The sequence below is a fragment of the Acomys russatus genome, chromosome 19, assembly GCF_903995435.1.
Source record: "Acomys russatus chromosome 19, mAcoRus1.1, whole genome shotgun sequence".
Lineage (NCBI taxonomy): Eukaryota > Metazoa > Chordata > Mammalia > Rodentia > Muridae > Acomys > Acomys russatus.
Window position 1 is genome coordinate 42,372,350 of NC_067155.1, and position 16,999 is coordinate 42,389,348.

General features: G+C 51.2%; 1 protein-coding gene across 1 annotated transcript; it reads left to right on the plus strand.

The window, feature by feature from the left end:
- The first annotated feature begins 2,915 nt into the window (after positions 1-2,915).
- On the plus strand, positions 2,916-14,204 carry Lat2 (linker for activation of T cells family member 2). The gene is made up of 12 exons (XM_051161356.1): positions 2,916-3,242; positions 7,965-8,087; positions 8,754-8,793; positions 10,526-10,569; positions 10,718-10,778; positions 10,971-11,002; positions 11,263-11,298; positions 11,378-11,408; positions 12,114-12,169; positions 13,250-13,306; positions 13,591-13,662; positions 14,071-14,204. Exons 2-12 carry the CDS (start codon positions 7,991-7,993, stop codon positions 14,151-14,153), a joined length of 609 nt encoding a protein of 202 aa, XP_051017313.1. The 5' UTR covers positions 2,916-3,242; positions 7,965-7,990; the 3' UTR covers positions 14,154-14,204.
- The last annotated feature ends 2,795 nt before the right edge of the window (positions 14,205-16,999 follow it).

A 16,999-nucleotide genomic window follows, 5' to 3' on the forward strand; every position in this document is an offset into this window, starting at 1 on the left:
GCTTATCATGAAGGTGGCCCACAAAATCAAAGACAGGTAAGGGTACTTGAGGCAAGCAAATGTTTTCTGTACTCAATAGCTCTGTGGTGGTCTATTGGACCCTAATTGGTCACAATTCCCTGAGAGATGTAATAAGTGATGAGCCCAGCAATGACCATCCCCACTTGTCCCTCTGAAGGGAGTCAGGAGGGTCAGGTGCCCAGAACAGCACCAAGGTCCCTTGTGTTAACACTATTGAAGTAAAGAGCATGCTCAACACTGAAGCTATACATAGAGGCAGGCAGGTCTCTAGAATCCAGGCCAGCCTGGGCCACACAGAAAAATCAGTACTGGAGAGATGGTTCATCATTGAAAGCAGTGGCTGTTCTAACTTCATTCACTTCGGGGAGATCTAGTGACCTCTGGCCTCCAGGAACCAGACACAGAAGGGTTGTTCAGACAAACAATGCTGGCAAAACAGTGCTTCGGTTATTCTAGCTATTCTAAGATTGAGGCGGAATGGTTGCAAGGCCCACCCTAGTCTACATAGCCAAGAGGCAGTCTTAAAATGAAAAGTTAGGAAGGGCACTGTGAGAGTGTGCTCCATGCTAGGCTGTGCCTTGGGGGTGAGACCTAAACAAGCACTTACCAACTTAGCAACATCCCTAGCCCTCTGTTCTGGTAGTCGTGGTTAATTTACTGTGTGCATGTATTCCCCACCTGACCCCATAGAAAACCAGTCTAGAGAGATGGCTCAGTGGTTAAGAGCACTGACTGCTCTTCCAGAGGACCCAAGTTCGGTTATTTTTTTTTAAAAAGAGAGCCAGGCAGTGGTGGCGCACGCCTTTAATCCCAGCACTTGGGAGGCAGAGACAGGCGGATCGCTGTGAGTTCGAGGCCAGCTTGGTCTACAAAGTGAGTCCAGGACAGCCAAGACTACACAGAGAGACCCTGTCTCAAAAAACCAAAAAGTTAAAAATAAATAAAAAAAGAAAAACAGTTTTATAGCTGGACGCACCATCTTTGCCTGGCATAGATTTCTAATGGAGCTGGCTTCAATGGTCCCAGGGTTGAGGTAGGGCTAGCTTCTGAACGGCTGCCACTGGGAATAGTTTCCATTCCTGCACTACTGCACTTCACCACAGGGTGGCAGCAGCAGATTCAGGGCACAAGATTGGGAAGAAACAGACCCAGACTAGCCGAGCCCAGAGGCACTGCAGCAGATTGCAGGGACCATCTCACTTCAAACCTCGATGTCCTGAGCAGGTGGAATATGTGTGTGTTGACTTTTTCCAAGTTCCAGGGTACACTGAGCTAGGCAGGTCTTTGATCCTTGTCACTTGCAACAGTGGTGCCTGCTAGCCTCCCTGCACACCTCTAGGAGTCTCCCTGAACCACAGGAAATGACACGCCCATCAGCTTTGGAGGACAAGGTCGGGGCATGGTTCAGTCTGTAAAGCTCTCAAAAGCCACAGGACCTCAACTTGGACCCCCAGCACTCATAGTGAAGCTGGGCACAAATACCTGTGATCTTAACATTGAGGACATGGAAACGTGGCTAGCTGGAGCTTGCAGGACCAGCCAGCCTAGACTATTTGGTGAGTCTCAGGCCAATGAAAGAAAAAAATTAAGGTGGGGGCTGGGTGTAGTCACAGCATTTGGAAAGAAGCACAGGCCAGCCAGAACTACATAGTGAGACCCAAAACAAAGACAGCGAAAACCATTACCATGAGATAGGCTGGCTAGATGGCTCAGTGGGTAAAGGCACTTCCCACCAAGACAGACAATCCAAGTTCTATCCCTGGGACCCACATGGTGGGATAAGGACCAACTCCCAAGTTATTTTCTGACTTCCACTTTATATGGTGACCTGTATGCCCCCCCCCCGCACACACACACAAAATATATAATAAAAATGGGCAGTAGTTTTATTTTTTAAAGGTAGACAACACAGGGCTGGCATGTTAGTGTATGGATCTCAGAGTTTGAGGCCAGCCTACTCTACAGAGAGTTTCATGACAACCAGGACTATACAGAAACTTTGTGAAGAAGAAAAAAAAAAAAAAAAAAAAGGGATGACATCAAGGCTGACTTCTGGCCTCCATGTTTACACAAACGGAATGAGGAGGGGGGACTCAGCTTGGTTCTCTATCCAGCTGTCTTGGACACACTGGTCCTTTGTTCAGTCTGCTGTCTTTGTACCCATCAACCACATGTCTCTTCCTCCCTGTCTCCCATGTCCCTCATCGTTTTTTTCATCTACCCTTTCTTTGGTCTTTGTTCTATGGGATTCTACTGCTCTGGTCTCCTTGTCTCTCTGACCCCCACTCTGATCTCTGTATGCCTACAGGATTCTAGCCTCCTCTTGCCTCTGGTCAGTCTGTCTACATCTCTGGGTCTCTCCTTTTTATCCTTTCCTGACGTGTGTATCTGCCTGTGTGTCTCACCACCTCTGGTGTCTGTGGCTTTCTCTGTGTGTGTCCGTCCCTCCTGTACAACTTTCCATCTGTCCTCCATTTCTGTGTGTCCATGTGAACTCTTTTGTTGACTCTCACTGGGTACCACCCTTCTCCATGCTCCCTGTGATCTGTCTGCACATTCAGTTTGGTGTGTGCTGTGCATGAGCCCTGGGCTTTTGGTCTTCCCGTGCCCGTCTCTCACTTCCCATTTTTCCTATGTCTGTTTCTGTTTTTTTTTTTAATCACTTCTCTACCCCAGAGAGAGAGAGAGAGAGAGAGAGAGAGAGAGAGAGAGAGAGAACACATCAGAGGACAACTAACAAGTATCAGTTCTCTCTCCCTATGTGGTTTCTAGTGATAAAACTCAAGTTGTTAGGCTTGGTGGAAAGTGAGCCATCTTGCCTGACCTACCTTTTTCTTTCTTTCTCTCTTTCTTCCTTCCTTTTTACTTTTTCTTTCTTTTTGAGACAGAGTCTCACTATGTCCTGGCTGGAACATAGACCAGGCTGGCCTCAAACTCACAAAGATCTGCGTGCTTCTGCCTCCCAAGTGCAGGCATTCAAAGGCATGCGCCACCACGCTCTTCTCTTTCTGTCTCTGTATCTTTTTCTGTCTCTGCCCCACCCCTTTTGTCATTAACCAGCCAAGCAGTCCGGCCAAGGCGGATGTAGAGCGATGATTCAGTAGTGACAGGAAGCCAACTGCCTCGATTGCTGCCCACCAGAGTCTGTGGTGTTGGCATCGGCTTGGGCAGGTGTGCGGGCACAGGATGAGGTGGCCATGGTGAGGAGCCCCCACTCTCAGGTAAGTCTTTCCCAGGGATGCTCAGCTGAGCAGGTGTCCCTTGCACTACAATCCACAGGACCCTTAGCTGTAGATTGAGTGGAGTCTGGGTCACCTGATAATCTGCTCTGGCCTGGTGCTGTGGCCCTCAAGGAAAGACTGTTTCAGGGCTCCAGGCACCTACCTACCTGTCATTGTCTTCCCAAACCCCCAGCCTATGAGAATCCTAAGTCCCTAGGGTGATTCTGTCACAAGCAGTGACTGGGGAGGGCCAGCCAAAACCCAGAAGAACCCAGTTTCTTCTGTGAAAGGTTGGCTAATGCCACAGGCCTGTGGGGGTGGATCTGGGATGCTCTGGGGAACTGTGCCCAGGCCCTGTCCCAGCCAGGAAGAAGTTACTGTCCCCAAAAGTCCACCCAGGCCTGAGCTAGCTTGTACCTTCTGACAGATATGTAGAACTGGTGGGCTCCTTGGTTCTGGCTCCATGAACAGGTGGCCCAGGCTGGCCCGGGACAGAGCTTGCCAGACCCCTGCATGTAGGCATACCCACCTACACACACGCGCAACCTGCTTGGCCTTCTGGCCCCTAGAAACGTTAAAGTGGAGGGCGTGTGAGTTCAAGGCCAGGCTGGACTCCAGGTGTGAGACCCTGGTCTTAAGGCAACAAACTACAGTAATGTTATTCAGTTAAGACCATAGCCCCAGAGTCATGCCCCGTGAATAAAGCCATGCCAGGTCTGTGAGACTGATTGCACTCCTTATTCAAGCTGACCCTTATGAGCCTGTTCTCTGAAGGGTGATCAACTGCGGAGTGATCACTAAGGGCCGTTGAGGTTGGAGGCCCTCAGAGGCAAGCCTTGTTCATATGAAAACTGCCCACTTCCCTTTGAGCTATTTTGGCCCACAGAGCCACAGGGCTGTGGCAGTCCCACACATACCCACAGCTCTCCCTGCCTGGCCCCTTGGGGCCTTTTGAGACTGCTGAGCTGCCCCGCCTGCAGACCCAACCTCTGTTCCTTCTACCCTGCTGTCATTCATGGTAGAGTGCACCAGATGGGATGGAGGGAATTAACTGAGCCCGCTCTGGATCGCCATCTTTTCCTCTGTTTCTTTGTGGCACAGTATGTGCCTCTCTGAACCTCCCATTTGCTCCCTGGGAAGAAAATCAGTTGGGCTCAGAAGAATCCCCAACTGAAGCAAGCCCCAGACCTGTCCAGGAAGTATCCCATGCACTCGTTCCTACTCCTTTTTTAATTTGTTTTTTCAATATTTTAATACATTTTAAATTGTATGTGTAGCTGGGCGTGGTGGCACACGCCTTCAACCCCAGCACTCGGGAGGCAGAGGCAGGCGGATCCCTGTGAGTTGGAGGCCAGTCTGGTCTACAAAGTGAGTCTAGGACAGCCAAGGCTACACAGAGAAACCCCGTCTGGAAAAAGAAAAAAATTGTGTGGATGGATGTGCCATAGTTTAGGTCAAGAGGACAACTTGCCGGAGTTAGTTCTCACCACCCTGTGAGGCCTGGGGATAGAACTTAGATCATCAGACTCAGAGGCAAGCACCTTCTACCAACAGGCTATCTCACCAATCCCCACCTAAGTCGAAACATGATGGTGCAACCCCTATAATTCCAGCATCCGGGAGGCAGAGACAGGCCAGTTTAGATCAGCTTGGTCTATACAGTGAGTTTCAGACCCACCAGGGCTACACAGTGACTCCTTGCCTCAAAAACAAAATGTGTATGTGTGGGTGCTTTGCTTGCATGTAAATGCGTACTCCATATTCATGCCTGGTGCCCACGAAGACTGGGAAAGGGTTGGATCCCCTGGAACTGGAGTTACAGATGGTCATGAGCTGCCATGTGGGTGCCGAGAATCAAACCCAGCCCCTCTGGGAGAGCAGTTCGTGGTCTTGACCTCTGAGCCATCTCTCCAGCACCCTAACCCCTCTCCCAGCTCCCCCCCACCCCTCCTTGCTGGGAATGGAACCCAAGGCCTTGCCCTTCAACAAATATATCCCTCACTGGGTGATGGTAGGTGAGTACTTTCCCACTAAGCTACAGCCCTAGTCCATCACTGGGAGATTCTAAGCAAATGTCTTAGCCATGCCCCCAGGCCTGCTTATGTTTGGAGGACACATGTAACCCCTCGGACCTCACTGGAGTCAGTGGAGGGAATCCAGGCCTGAGCCTCTAGACATCACCAGGCAGGACGATGCATTCCCTCAGTCTTTGCTGCAGGCCACTGACAGTTCCTTCCCATGTCACATGGCTAAGAACTGTGACTGTGACAAGTGTCATGGAAACAACCCAACACACATGGTTGACCCTACTCTTACACTCATCATCTCCATGACAGGCCTCATGTGACAAACTCAAAAGAAAAGACACGTGTCCTTGCCCCTGGGTGGCAGGTTAGAGGTATAGATGACCTGACCAACACTGCCCCAGGCCTGAGGGCTTCTGGAGCCCTGTTCATCCCTGACAACACGTCTAGTAGCAAGTGGACACTCTGGTAGCCAAGGCATCTTGGATGGAGGATAGTCTTCCTCCCAAGGGCGTGGAAAACAGAAGTCAGCCACCAGCTCCCAGACCTTGGGTGCCAACCTTGCTCTTGGGGTCGTAAGTGGGCTGAGGTGGGCAAGTGCTGGCTTACATGGAGCCTGCCTGTACCTTATGCCCAAGACTTCCCTGACCTCCCCACCCCTCCTTTGAGACAGTGTCTTGTAGCCCAAGCTGGCTACTGTGTAGTCAAGGATGACTTTCCACTCCTCATCTGCCTCTGCCTCTCAAGTGCTCGGATTACAGGGGTATAGGAACGAGACACCACGGTCCCATTCTGCTCTCTTCTTCCCACCCTCCCTCTATTATCTGCCCACGTTTCCGCTTCCTCTGCCCCTCCCCCCCCCACCCCTCTCCTTTTTTTGTTTTTGCTTGTTTGGTTTTGGTTTTTTGAGACAGGGTTTCTCTGTGTTAGCCTTGGCCGTCCCAGACTTGCTTTATAGACCAGGCTGGTCTTGAACTTACAGCAATCAGCCTGCCTCTGCCTCCCGAGTGCTGGAATTAAAGGCATGTGCCACCACGCCCAGCTGTGGTTCTCAACCTTCCTAATACTGCGACCCTTTAATACAGTTCCTCGTGTTATGGTGACCTCAACAATGAAATTATTTTCATTGCTACTTCATAACTATAATTTCACTAATTAAGAACTGTAATGTAAATATATGTAGGCTATCTGATATGTAACCCCTGTTGACCCCAAAGGGGTCGCTATGGGTTGAGAACCACTGTGCTAGAGCTACGAGCATGTGCTCTATGCTCAATTTATGACTCTCTTTGCTAGACAGAGTCAATGTCCTAACTGAAGGCCACACCCCCAGCCCCTCACTGGGGGATTCTAGGCAGGGGCTTTACAGCTGAACCACACCTTCTCTAGCTTGAGGGGAAACCAAGTGCAGACAGAGTGGCCATTTAGTCATTCACACTCCACATGTGCCTTACTCAGAACTGGTTGCCTTAACTGTTTCCCTTGCCAATGCTCGGGAGCTGAGTCTCCTCATAGCTGTAACCGTTTCATAAGCCCCTTAGAAAGGCCTGTGCCTCCACTCATTCGCAAGACTGTGCGGAGTTTTAGCAAGGCTGGGACAACCACTGCCTTGGACATGGCCCTGGGCTAATTGGGGATTCACAGCCTCCTCACACCAGCCATCCCTCTCCATGGCTCCACCTCCATCCTCAAGCCCTTTCCCTCAGGTGGGCACCAGCCCCTGACTTACTTACACTGTCTCAAGGTTACCTTCTCTGAGAGGACTCCTCACTGACTAGTAGCCTCCAGGGTTCAACACAGGCCGAATCTGGGATCTTTTTGTTGTTGGTTTCATTTTGTTTTGAGACAGAATTTCTCTGGCTGTCCTGGAACTCACTCTGTAGACCAGGCTGGCCTCCAACTCAGAGATCTGCCTGCCTCTTCCTCCTGAGTGCTGGGATTAAAGGAGTTGCACCAGCACCGCCCAGCTAGGATCTGGGTTTTTGGGTGCTGGGGAAAAGGAAATGCCTACATCTCCCTGGGGGCAGAGAGGAGCAGCACTGCGGGCACATGCTTGGGAAGAGAAAGGTGTTGTATCTACTGACACTGGAGTTATAGATAATCGTGAGCTGTGAGCTGCCTAATCAGGGGTCCTCTGGAAGAGAAGCAAGCACTCTTAACTGCTGAGCCCCCTCTCTCCAGCCCCAACACTTTATTTTTGTTTTGTCTCTGACACACAGGGTCTCAGGCTTTAGCCCAGGCTAGCCTGAAACTAACTATGTTGTCTGGCCTGAAACTAGTGGCAATCCTCCTGCTTCAGCCTTCAGAGTTTCTGGGATTACAGGTGTGAGCCCTTATGCTAAGGCCAGGACCGAGCGTTGAACCTTCCCTTTCCTCATAGCAGCTGTGGGGGCCTTTCTCAGTCTCTGTTTCCCCACCCATGAATTAAGGAGCCTGTCTCTCCAGGCCCAGTGGATTGGGAACCGGTGCTTAGGATTTTACACAATTTCTTGGTGCTCTCAGACCCTTCTGGCACATATAGTCTGTTAGTCAGGATGCTGGTTAGGGTCACATGGGAGACGTGGTTGGTTCAGTTCAGGGGGAGGGAAGGCCATTCCACTGATGTTGCTGGAGCCCAGGACCAGAGAAACCATACACTGAACACATGGGGTAGGGGGGCAGGAGCGGGGAGCTGCCGGCTCACAGACCTCCAATGCAGCTTTACAGCCCCCTCCCCAAGCAAGCATGAACGCCGAGCTGGAGCTGCTGTGGCCATTGTCCATCCTATTGCTGCTGCTGTTGGGGACCACAGCCTGGCTGTGTGTCCACTGCTCCCGTCCGGGTAAGTGTCACACAGGCAGGGAAGGGGAGAACCATGGAGAGTGTGTCTCAGAAGCTTCTGGGGCTCGACCTGGATGGGAGGGGCAGGAGGATGAGTGCCCAGGAACCAGCTGAGGACAGTGGGTGTAGGTGGAGGCTGGTTCTGCTGGATCACGGGGTCACTCAAGCCTGGAAATTGCTCTAGATGAGAGAAGGGAGGCTGGGCTACCGGTGGCACCCTATCCTCACCCCCACAAAAAGGGATTAAGTGCCTTTCCTTCCTTCCATCCCTCCCTCCTTCTTACCTCCTGTTCCAGGCCTCTCTCTTCCTCCCTCCCTCTTTCTTCCTCCTTCCTTACTCCCCTCCATCTCCCTCCCTCCTTTCTTTTTTCCTTCCTTTCTTCCTTTCCTTTTCTTACTTTTAATTCTTTCTTTCAGACTATCTCACACTGTAGCCCAGGCTAGCCTCAAATGTTCCTGCTCTCTGGCCTCAGCTTCCTGAGTGCTGGGATCACAGGCATTTGTCACCAGACCCAACTGACAAGAACCATCTCAATGACAGGCAGCCACAAAGGACTTGCCTGGCAGAGTTACAAAGAGGGGGTGGATCCCAGACCTCATCCCCCTCCCCCCACAACACCCCTCCTCAGTTCAGGGGACACTTGCTATGACATTTCTGTTCTTGCAGGGGTGAAGAGAAATGAGAAAATCTATGAGCAGAGGAACCCGTGAGTTGCCACAGCTTGGTGTATTTGAGTACCCTGGGGTTGGGGAATCCCCTCAGGAACCCAGTCCGTGCCCTCACTCATGCCTGCTCCAGGAGTCCCGGGGCTAACTGAGGGAAAGTACCATCACAGGGCAGTGGTAGCCCAAGGGTGAGGGGGGCAGACACCTGAGCTCCAGGCAGAACGGGAGCGGAATCTAAAAAGCACTTTGGAGGGGCCGAGTACCTCCTGTTACCCCAGATAGTCCACAACCTGCCTGGGCCAGCCTGGCAAGCCAGTGAGACCTTGTCTCAAAATTTAAAAGTAGGGCTGGAGAGATGGCTCAGAGGTTAAGAGCACTGGCTGCTCATCCAGAAGTCCTGAGTTCAATTCCCAGGAATTGCTCACAACTATCTATATCTATAATGTGATCTGATACTTTCTTGTGGTGTGTAGGTGTACGTGCAGATAGAGCACTCATATACATAAAAATAAATTAATAATAATAATTTAAATAGTAGGGGGCTGCGGGATGGCTCAGCAAGTAAAAGTGACTGACACAAAGCCTGATGACCTGAGTTCGATCCCCCTGGAACCCACAAGTGGGAGGAGATTGCAGGCTCCTGCAAACTGCCTTCTGGCCTCCACCTGCCTACTGCAGTACACCACACATGCACAAATAATAAATATAAATAAAATAAACTTTTTTCAAATTAAAAAGCAGGGGTTGGAGAGATGTCTCAGTGGTTAAGAGCACTGGCTGCTCTACCAGAGGATCTGGATTTGCTCCCCAACACTCACATAATGGCTCACAAAGTCTTTAACTCAGATTCCAGGAGATCCAATGCCCTCTGACATCCTCAGGCACCAGCTAGGCATACATGTACTAGTGCAGACATACACATGGGCAAATACCCATACACATTAAAAAAGAAATTTAAAGTAGGGGGAAGAAGTGCCTGTGACTTAACTGTAGAGCATGTGCCTAGAACCCTCCAGTGAAGGGCTGGGGGCGTGTTTCAGTGGTATGTGTAGTGCTTGCTGAGTGTGCTCAGGGTCCAGAGTTCAATGCTTATCATGATAAAAGGAAGGCAAGGGCAGGCATGGTGGCATATTCCTTTAATCCCAGCACTCAGGAGGCAGAGGCAGGTAGATCTCTGTGTTTCAAGTTAGCCTGGTCTACACAGTAAGCTCCATGCCAGTCAGGCCTATAAAGTGAGACCCATATGGCAAAAAAGAAAAGAAAGAAGGGAGGAGCCAGCTGACCATACTCTGCGACATGCGCACACACTGCCCACACTCACGTCACAGCCCTCACGTGCACACCCCAATAGGCCATGTCACTCACACACACACCCTTCCTCATTTCCTTTTGCAACTGAAAAACCACAGTGAGATTTGAAAACAAAATCTTCCATCTCTGACCACCCTGGCCATGGCTAAAGCTTGCTTGTTTTTGTTGTTGTTTTAAAGTTTTGTTTTTTGAGACAGGTTCTTATTCCATCACACTGGCTAGCATAAGAACTTACTTTGTAGGCCAGGCTGGCTTCAAACTCACATTGCTCCTCCCACCTTGAGTGCTAGGAATCTAGGCCTGTACAGATAGATGCGCTGCACTCCCGGGCTCAGCTGCCTGCACGGCCCCCCTAACACCGCCCCCCATGTTCTTTGGCCCAATCTGTCTCTCTGTCCCCCCTCTGTGTCCTGACCTGGGGAATGCCAAAGCTCGGCTCAGCACACCCTTGTATATTTGCAGGCAAGAAAATGAACAGAGCTTCCCTGTGTCTCAGACCTACTCCCGTGAGTCCTGATGCCTCTTGAGTTTGGTTCTGGGCTGGGTCTTCCCACATCAAGGTCCCTTCTGTGTCCCTTGCCCCTTGCCCTGAGGCCAGCCTTATAAACTGGGTGAGTGCCTAGCCAATACCCTGTCCCTGCTTCCCTTTAAAAGTGGCCAGGCAGGTGTGGCCAGGACCCCTGATGGACACAGCTTTGGACAAGTCATCTGAAAGGTAGGAAGGCCTTCTGGAGTGCATGGTCCTCACAAAGCCCAGACCTGGAAAGCCCCACCTGGCAGAGCCAGGCCCAGACCTCACTCTGTCCTCAAGCTGCAGAGTCTCAGGGCTGGCCTGTGAGTGTCCAGGGGGAGGGGGCTTTCCCCTCCCTAGGGCACCAACTCAGCGCCTGCTGCCCCATCCTTGCAGGAAGAACAAGCTGATGTTCTCCCACTTTGAGGGTGAGTGACACCAGGCACAGATGAGCCTGAACGGGGATGAGACAATGGGACAAGTACTGGCTTGGGGAGGCCTTCTAGGGAGAGCTGGTGGTGAGGTTGATGGGATTGGCTTTAATGGATAAGGCAGCATTGCGCTTGTAGCAGAAGGTGCACAAAGGAATGGCCGCCCAAAGCCCCTCGTCCCTTGCTTAGGCTGCAGGGCCTGGGTTGGGTTGGGCAGGACCTGGAGGGAAGACAGCCTAGACTAGCCTTTCTTCCAGGTCCTGAGTCCCCTAGATACCAGAACTTCTACAAAGGTGGGTAGCTCTGGGGGGAGGGAATGGGCCACAGCTGGGAGCTTAGCTTGTCTTAACTCTCCTCTCTGGCCTCTTCCAGGAAGTACACAGGAGCCTGATGCTAGCTATGTGTGAGTGGCCCTTGTCTGAGCCTGCCCTCTGCCCATCCCCCTGTTTCTGAGCCTCTCATCCCAAGCTCTGGGTAGCCTTTTCAATCTAATGCCAATGGCCTTATGAGGCCTAGCATAGTGGCTCTGAGTATCTGGCAGGGGCGGCCACTCATCCTGCCATCTCGTGAAAGGCAAGTTACAAACCAGACACGGTGGCACAGGTCCGTCATTTCAGTCATCTCAAAGCCAGTGTGGGCTACATATAAAGATGTGGTTCCCACCCTCCAGAAAGGGGCTGTGTCTGGGTTCGGCGGCAGAGTGCCTGCCTTGGCATGCATGAAGCCCTGAGTTCCATTGCCAGCACTATATAAACCTGGTGTGGTGTGGCACATGCCAGTAATCCCAGTACTTAGGAAGGAGATTCAGGAGTTCGAAGCATTCCTGATCTCAATAGTAAGTTTGAGGTCATAGACACTGTTTCTATACTGTGTGCAGGGGTGGAGGGGCGTAGCAGTGAGCTAGCTCACCCCCCATAAAGCCTGCCAACCCCAGTTCCATCCCCAGGGACCCACATGATCAAAGGAGAGAACTCTGACCTCCACATGAGTCATAGCCAGGATGACAGCCCGTTAGCCCCAGAGAAATCAGGGGCTTGAGGAAGCATCTTCCTGAGGGCCCCCTCCTGACAGGCCTGACCAGCAACCTGCACTCTGTTTCCTTGCCCAGAGATCCCATCGCCATGGACTACTACAACTGGAGATGTTTCCAGAAGCCCCTAGAAGGTAAGGTGGAAGAAGAGGCAGCCCCTAGGTCTCGATGGGTCTGCAGAGGTGGTGAGAGGTAGAGAGAGACAGAAGCCTTACAGGCCCAGGTGGGTGGGGCGGAAGGAAGCTGGTCAGCAGCACACACAGAGGATGGGGACAGAGTGGAGGGACAGAGAAAGAGGGTCAGGGCAGGAAGCAGAGGCGGGCCATGGGCCGGAGGAGGAGACCAGCTTGTTTGCCATCTGGGGCTGTGCAGACACTGATGGGCACTGATGACAGATAAGCCAGGATGAGCTTAGAGGATGCCGGAGCCTTTGGTCATGACCACTTCTGCTTTACAGAGGAAGAGACTCGGGGTGTGTGTGTGCCTGGTCTACAGAGCAAGTTCCAAGACAGCTTAGGGGTATTACACAGAGAAATCCTGTCTCGAAAAACAAAACAAACCCCACAACCAACAAACGAGATAGCCCCTGAGGAAGAACCTACACACGGACACTCACACAGGCACCTGCACACAGCACACACACAAAACAACAACAATGGCAACAACAACAACAAACCGTTTAAAGGGCTGGAGAGATGGCTCAGCAGTTAAGAGTACATATCACTCGTCCAGAGGTCCTTAGTTCAATTCCCAGCACTCAAACGGTAGCTCACAACTGTCTATAATGGAATCCTGTGCCATCTTCTGGTGTGCAGATGTACATGTAGACAAAATGTACATGCCTAAAATGCAGAAACAAATACACCTTAAAAAAAGGTCAGCTGGGGACCAGGCATGGTGGTGCAGGCCTTTAATCCCAGCACTTGGGGAGTCAGAGGTAGGCAGATCTATCTCTGTGAGTTTGAGGCCAGCCTGGTCTACAAAATAAGTCTAGAATAGCCAAGGTTACACAGAGAAACCCTGTCTCAAAACCCCAAAACAAAAAACAAACAAACAAACAAAAACTGGCATAAGAGAGTGCCACAGCCCCCTGCAGCCCAGGAAGAGTTTGGTGGGCCTGTGGGGGTGGGGGAGCAGTAGCAGCGGGAAGGGATGTTTGGGGCTTGCAGGCAGGTCCACCTGAAGGTCTCCTGCCAGCTCCCTTCTGTCGACAGATGATTCCACCTCCTATGAGAACGTGCTCATCTGCAAGCCCAGCACCCCAGACTCAGGTAAAGCGGTCTCTCCCAAGAAAGGCAGGGCAAGGGCCAGGACCCTGAGCTAGGGCCAGCCTTATGGTTATGAAGTGAGGTCCCTAAGACTCAGAGCCTTCACTTCCATATTCCATGTCTCTGGTGTCTTTGGGTCAAGTTCACCCAATGTCCTGACAGGAGACCCTTCACAGGGGGAGGAGCCATGCAGGGGACTATCCTTCTTGACTGGGTCATCCTCAGTGGAAGAGGCCTGGCCCCAGGCTCCTTGGACCTACTCAGAGTGTTCCTATAACCTCCCTCAGGTGGCGAGGAATCTGAGGATTACCAGAACTCGTTATCCATCCGTCAGTGGCGAGAGTCCAGGAGGACTGTGGGTATGTCCTCCATGGGCAGAGGTCACCAGGACTTCAGGGGAGGGGGCTGTCAACTGAAGCAGGCAACTGGCTGATCCAGGAGGGTCATCCTGGCTAGTTTCCCTCCAGCCAGTCTGGCTGACTTCACAGTGGAGCCTCCATTGTGCCCAAGGCTGCAGAAGCCTTGAACTCTTACCAGAGTCCCCTTGGCAGCAGCTTCATCTCCGGAGCTGGTCACCCAGTCTTGGAGTAGGAGTTCTCGGAAAACAAAAAACAAAAAAAACAGCAATGATGGGAAGGCATCACGAATCCAGTACAGTATGACACTTTCCCTGTGTCATTTGTGGGGTCAGGGTTCCTGAGCACCCTGGCTGGGGAATTGTTGTATACCTGCGAAAGGTTCCAACAACTACCTGTCCTGATCCACAGGTGCACAAATGTCCCCATCGGAAAGCCTCGATGAGGAGCCAGATTATGTGAATGGGGATGTGGCTGCAGCTGAGAAAATCTAGGAGAGAATCAACCGGAAGGAAGGTACAGTCAGTCTACCCTCTAGCTGCTTGGAGACTGAGAGGTCCAAGCCAAGGAAGAGCCCTGTGCTCAAGGGAGGAGCCTCAGTGCAGCGATGGATGGAGTGACGGGTACTCCCATGGGTGCTCATTGGCCTAGTAGAACCAGATGGACTTATTAGGACTGAAGTCCACCTGGCCCACTTCTTTTTTTTTTTTTTTTTTTGGTTTTTCGAGACAGGGTTTTTCTCTGTGTATAGCCTTGGCCATCCTGGACTCACTTTGTAGACCAGGCTGGCCTCGAACTCACAGCAATCCACCTGCCTCTGCCTCCCGAGTGCTGGGATTAAAGGCGTGCACCACCACGCCCGGCTCCCCGCTTCTTGTTAGACTAGGGGACCCGGAAGAGGCAGGCTCGCCCAGGTGACAGGTGGAAGCATGTGTGCGGTTGGGGTGCTGAAGGCGTCTAGCAGATATCTCAGTGGTAGAGCATTTGCCCTGTGATTCAAGCAGTCTTCAGCACTGAAAACACAATAAAAAGTTTAAATGAGGCTGGGCGGTGGTGGTGCACACCTGTAATCCTAGCACTCGGAGCCAGAGGCAGGTGGATCACTGTGAGTTCGAAGCCAGCCTGGTCTACAAAGTGAGTCCAGGACAGCCAAGGCTACACAGAGAGAAACCCTGTCTTGGAAAAAACAAAACAAAAGAAAAGAAAAAAGAAAAAGAAAAAAGAAAACAAAGTAAAGTAAAAAAAATGAGGCATGATGACCCATGACCCCACCTCTTATGTGCCTAGAATCCTAGCCCTTTGAACTTGGAGGCAGGAGAATCAGGAGTTCAGAAACAGCCTGGGCTACTTTGTAGGATGAGCTAGCTCAATGCCATCCCAACTCTACAGAAACAGTGTCTCTGTATGACAATGAATTTGAAGCCAGATCTTGTCTTTTTTTTTTTTTTTTTTTTTTAAGATTATTTTATTATGTATACAGTGTTCTGCCTGCATGTGTGCCAGCAGCCCAGAAGAGGGCACCAGATCTCATTATAGATGGTTGTGAGCCACCATGTGGTTGCTGGGAATTGAACTCAGGACCTCTGGAAGAGCAGTCAGTTCTCTTAACCTCTGAGCCATCTCTCTCCAGCCTCCAGAGATCTTGTCTTAAACAACACAAAGGAACTTGAGAGACGTCTCAGTGTAAGCCTGTGGGTGTGAGTTCAGGTCCCGGGCACACACCTGTAACCTGGTGCGGGGGACATGGATCTCGGGGCTCAGTTACTAGCAGCCTGGCAGAAACAATGGGCTCCAGGGGGGCGGTGATAGAGGAAGTTACTCCAAGTTGACTCTGGCTTCCATGTGGACATGCACCTGCACATACAAGTGCATATATCACACACAGACACACACACACACTCACACATGGGGGGGGGGAGCAATAGAAAGAAGTGGGAAGAAAACAAAGAAATTAGATGAATAATAAAATAGATAAGAAAAGTCAATATACTATACATGCCGGTCATAGCCTCCTCCCAGTCCCCCTCCCTCCTCTATTCCTCAGAAAAGGTGAGCCCCTACCCACCCACCCCAGCTCATCAAGTCGCATTAGGACTCTTCCCCTGTGGTCTGGCAAGGCAGTCCCACCAGGGAGAAGTGATCAAAAAGCAGGCAACAGAGTCCATGTCAGAGACAGCCCCCACTCCCCTTACTAGAGGACCCACATGAAGCCTGAGCTGCCCATCAGCTACATCTATGCAGAGGACCTAGGTCCAGTCCATGCATGGTACTTTGTTGGTGCTTAAGCCCCCTGGACCCTGGTTAGTTGGCTCTGCTGGTCTTCTTGTAGAGCTCCTGTCCCCTCCAGGTCCTTCTGTCCTTCTCCCCATTTTTCCACTAGACCCCCTATGCTTTGCCCAATGTTTGGCTATGAGTCTCAGCATCTGTTTCAAACCACTGCTGGGTGGAGGTTTTGAGAGGACAGCTTTGCTAGGCTCCTCTCTGCAAGCATAGCAGAATATCGTTAATAGTGTCCGGTTGGCTCTCTTCCACGGGGCGGGTCTTGGGTTGAGCCAGGCTTTGGGTTGGACAATTCCTCAATCTCTTCTCTATCTTTATCCCCGCCCATCTTGTAGACAGGGTAAGTTTTGGATCAGAGTTTTTGTGGGTGGGTTGGTGTTCCCCTCCATCCACTAGGAGTCTTGTCTAGTCAGTCTCCTTGGCCGTGCTACTAGGAGTCTCAGCTAGAATCCCCCTCATATCCTCCCAGAGGCCTGTCCTGACTTAGGTCTCCAGCTTGTCACAGAGATGCCCCCGCCCACAGCTTCTCTTTTCTCTGCAGGCCTTCCGTCCTCCCTTCCCCACCTCCCCAGGTCTGATCTCCACCCTCCTTTCTGTGTTCCCTCCCCTGCCTGGTTTCCTCTCTTCAACCACTATTTCTGTTCACTCTAGTTCCCCTTCTGAGCGAGATGTAAGCATCCTCTCTTGGGTCCTCCTCGTTACTTATCTTCCTTGGGTCTGTGCATTGTAGTATGGTTATCCTGAACTAAATGGCTAAAATGCACTTATAAGTGAGTATACACCATGTGTGTGTTTCTGGGTCTGGGTTATCTCACTCAGGAGGCATTCCATTAATCCCAGCACTTGGGAGGCAGAGGCAGGCAAATCTCTTTTGAGTTCCAGGCCAGCCAGTGAGCTACATAGTGAGAGACCTTGTCTCAAAAAAAAAAAAAAAAAAAAAAATCTCCAACTCAAAAATGTCATCTGTTCCTGGTGATAAGTCTTGATGACAGTCAGGGGAAGGGGGTTATAACTTGGGATAGAGCTGACAGAGGTTTGAAATTTAAGTAAGACTAAGGCC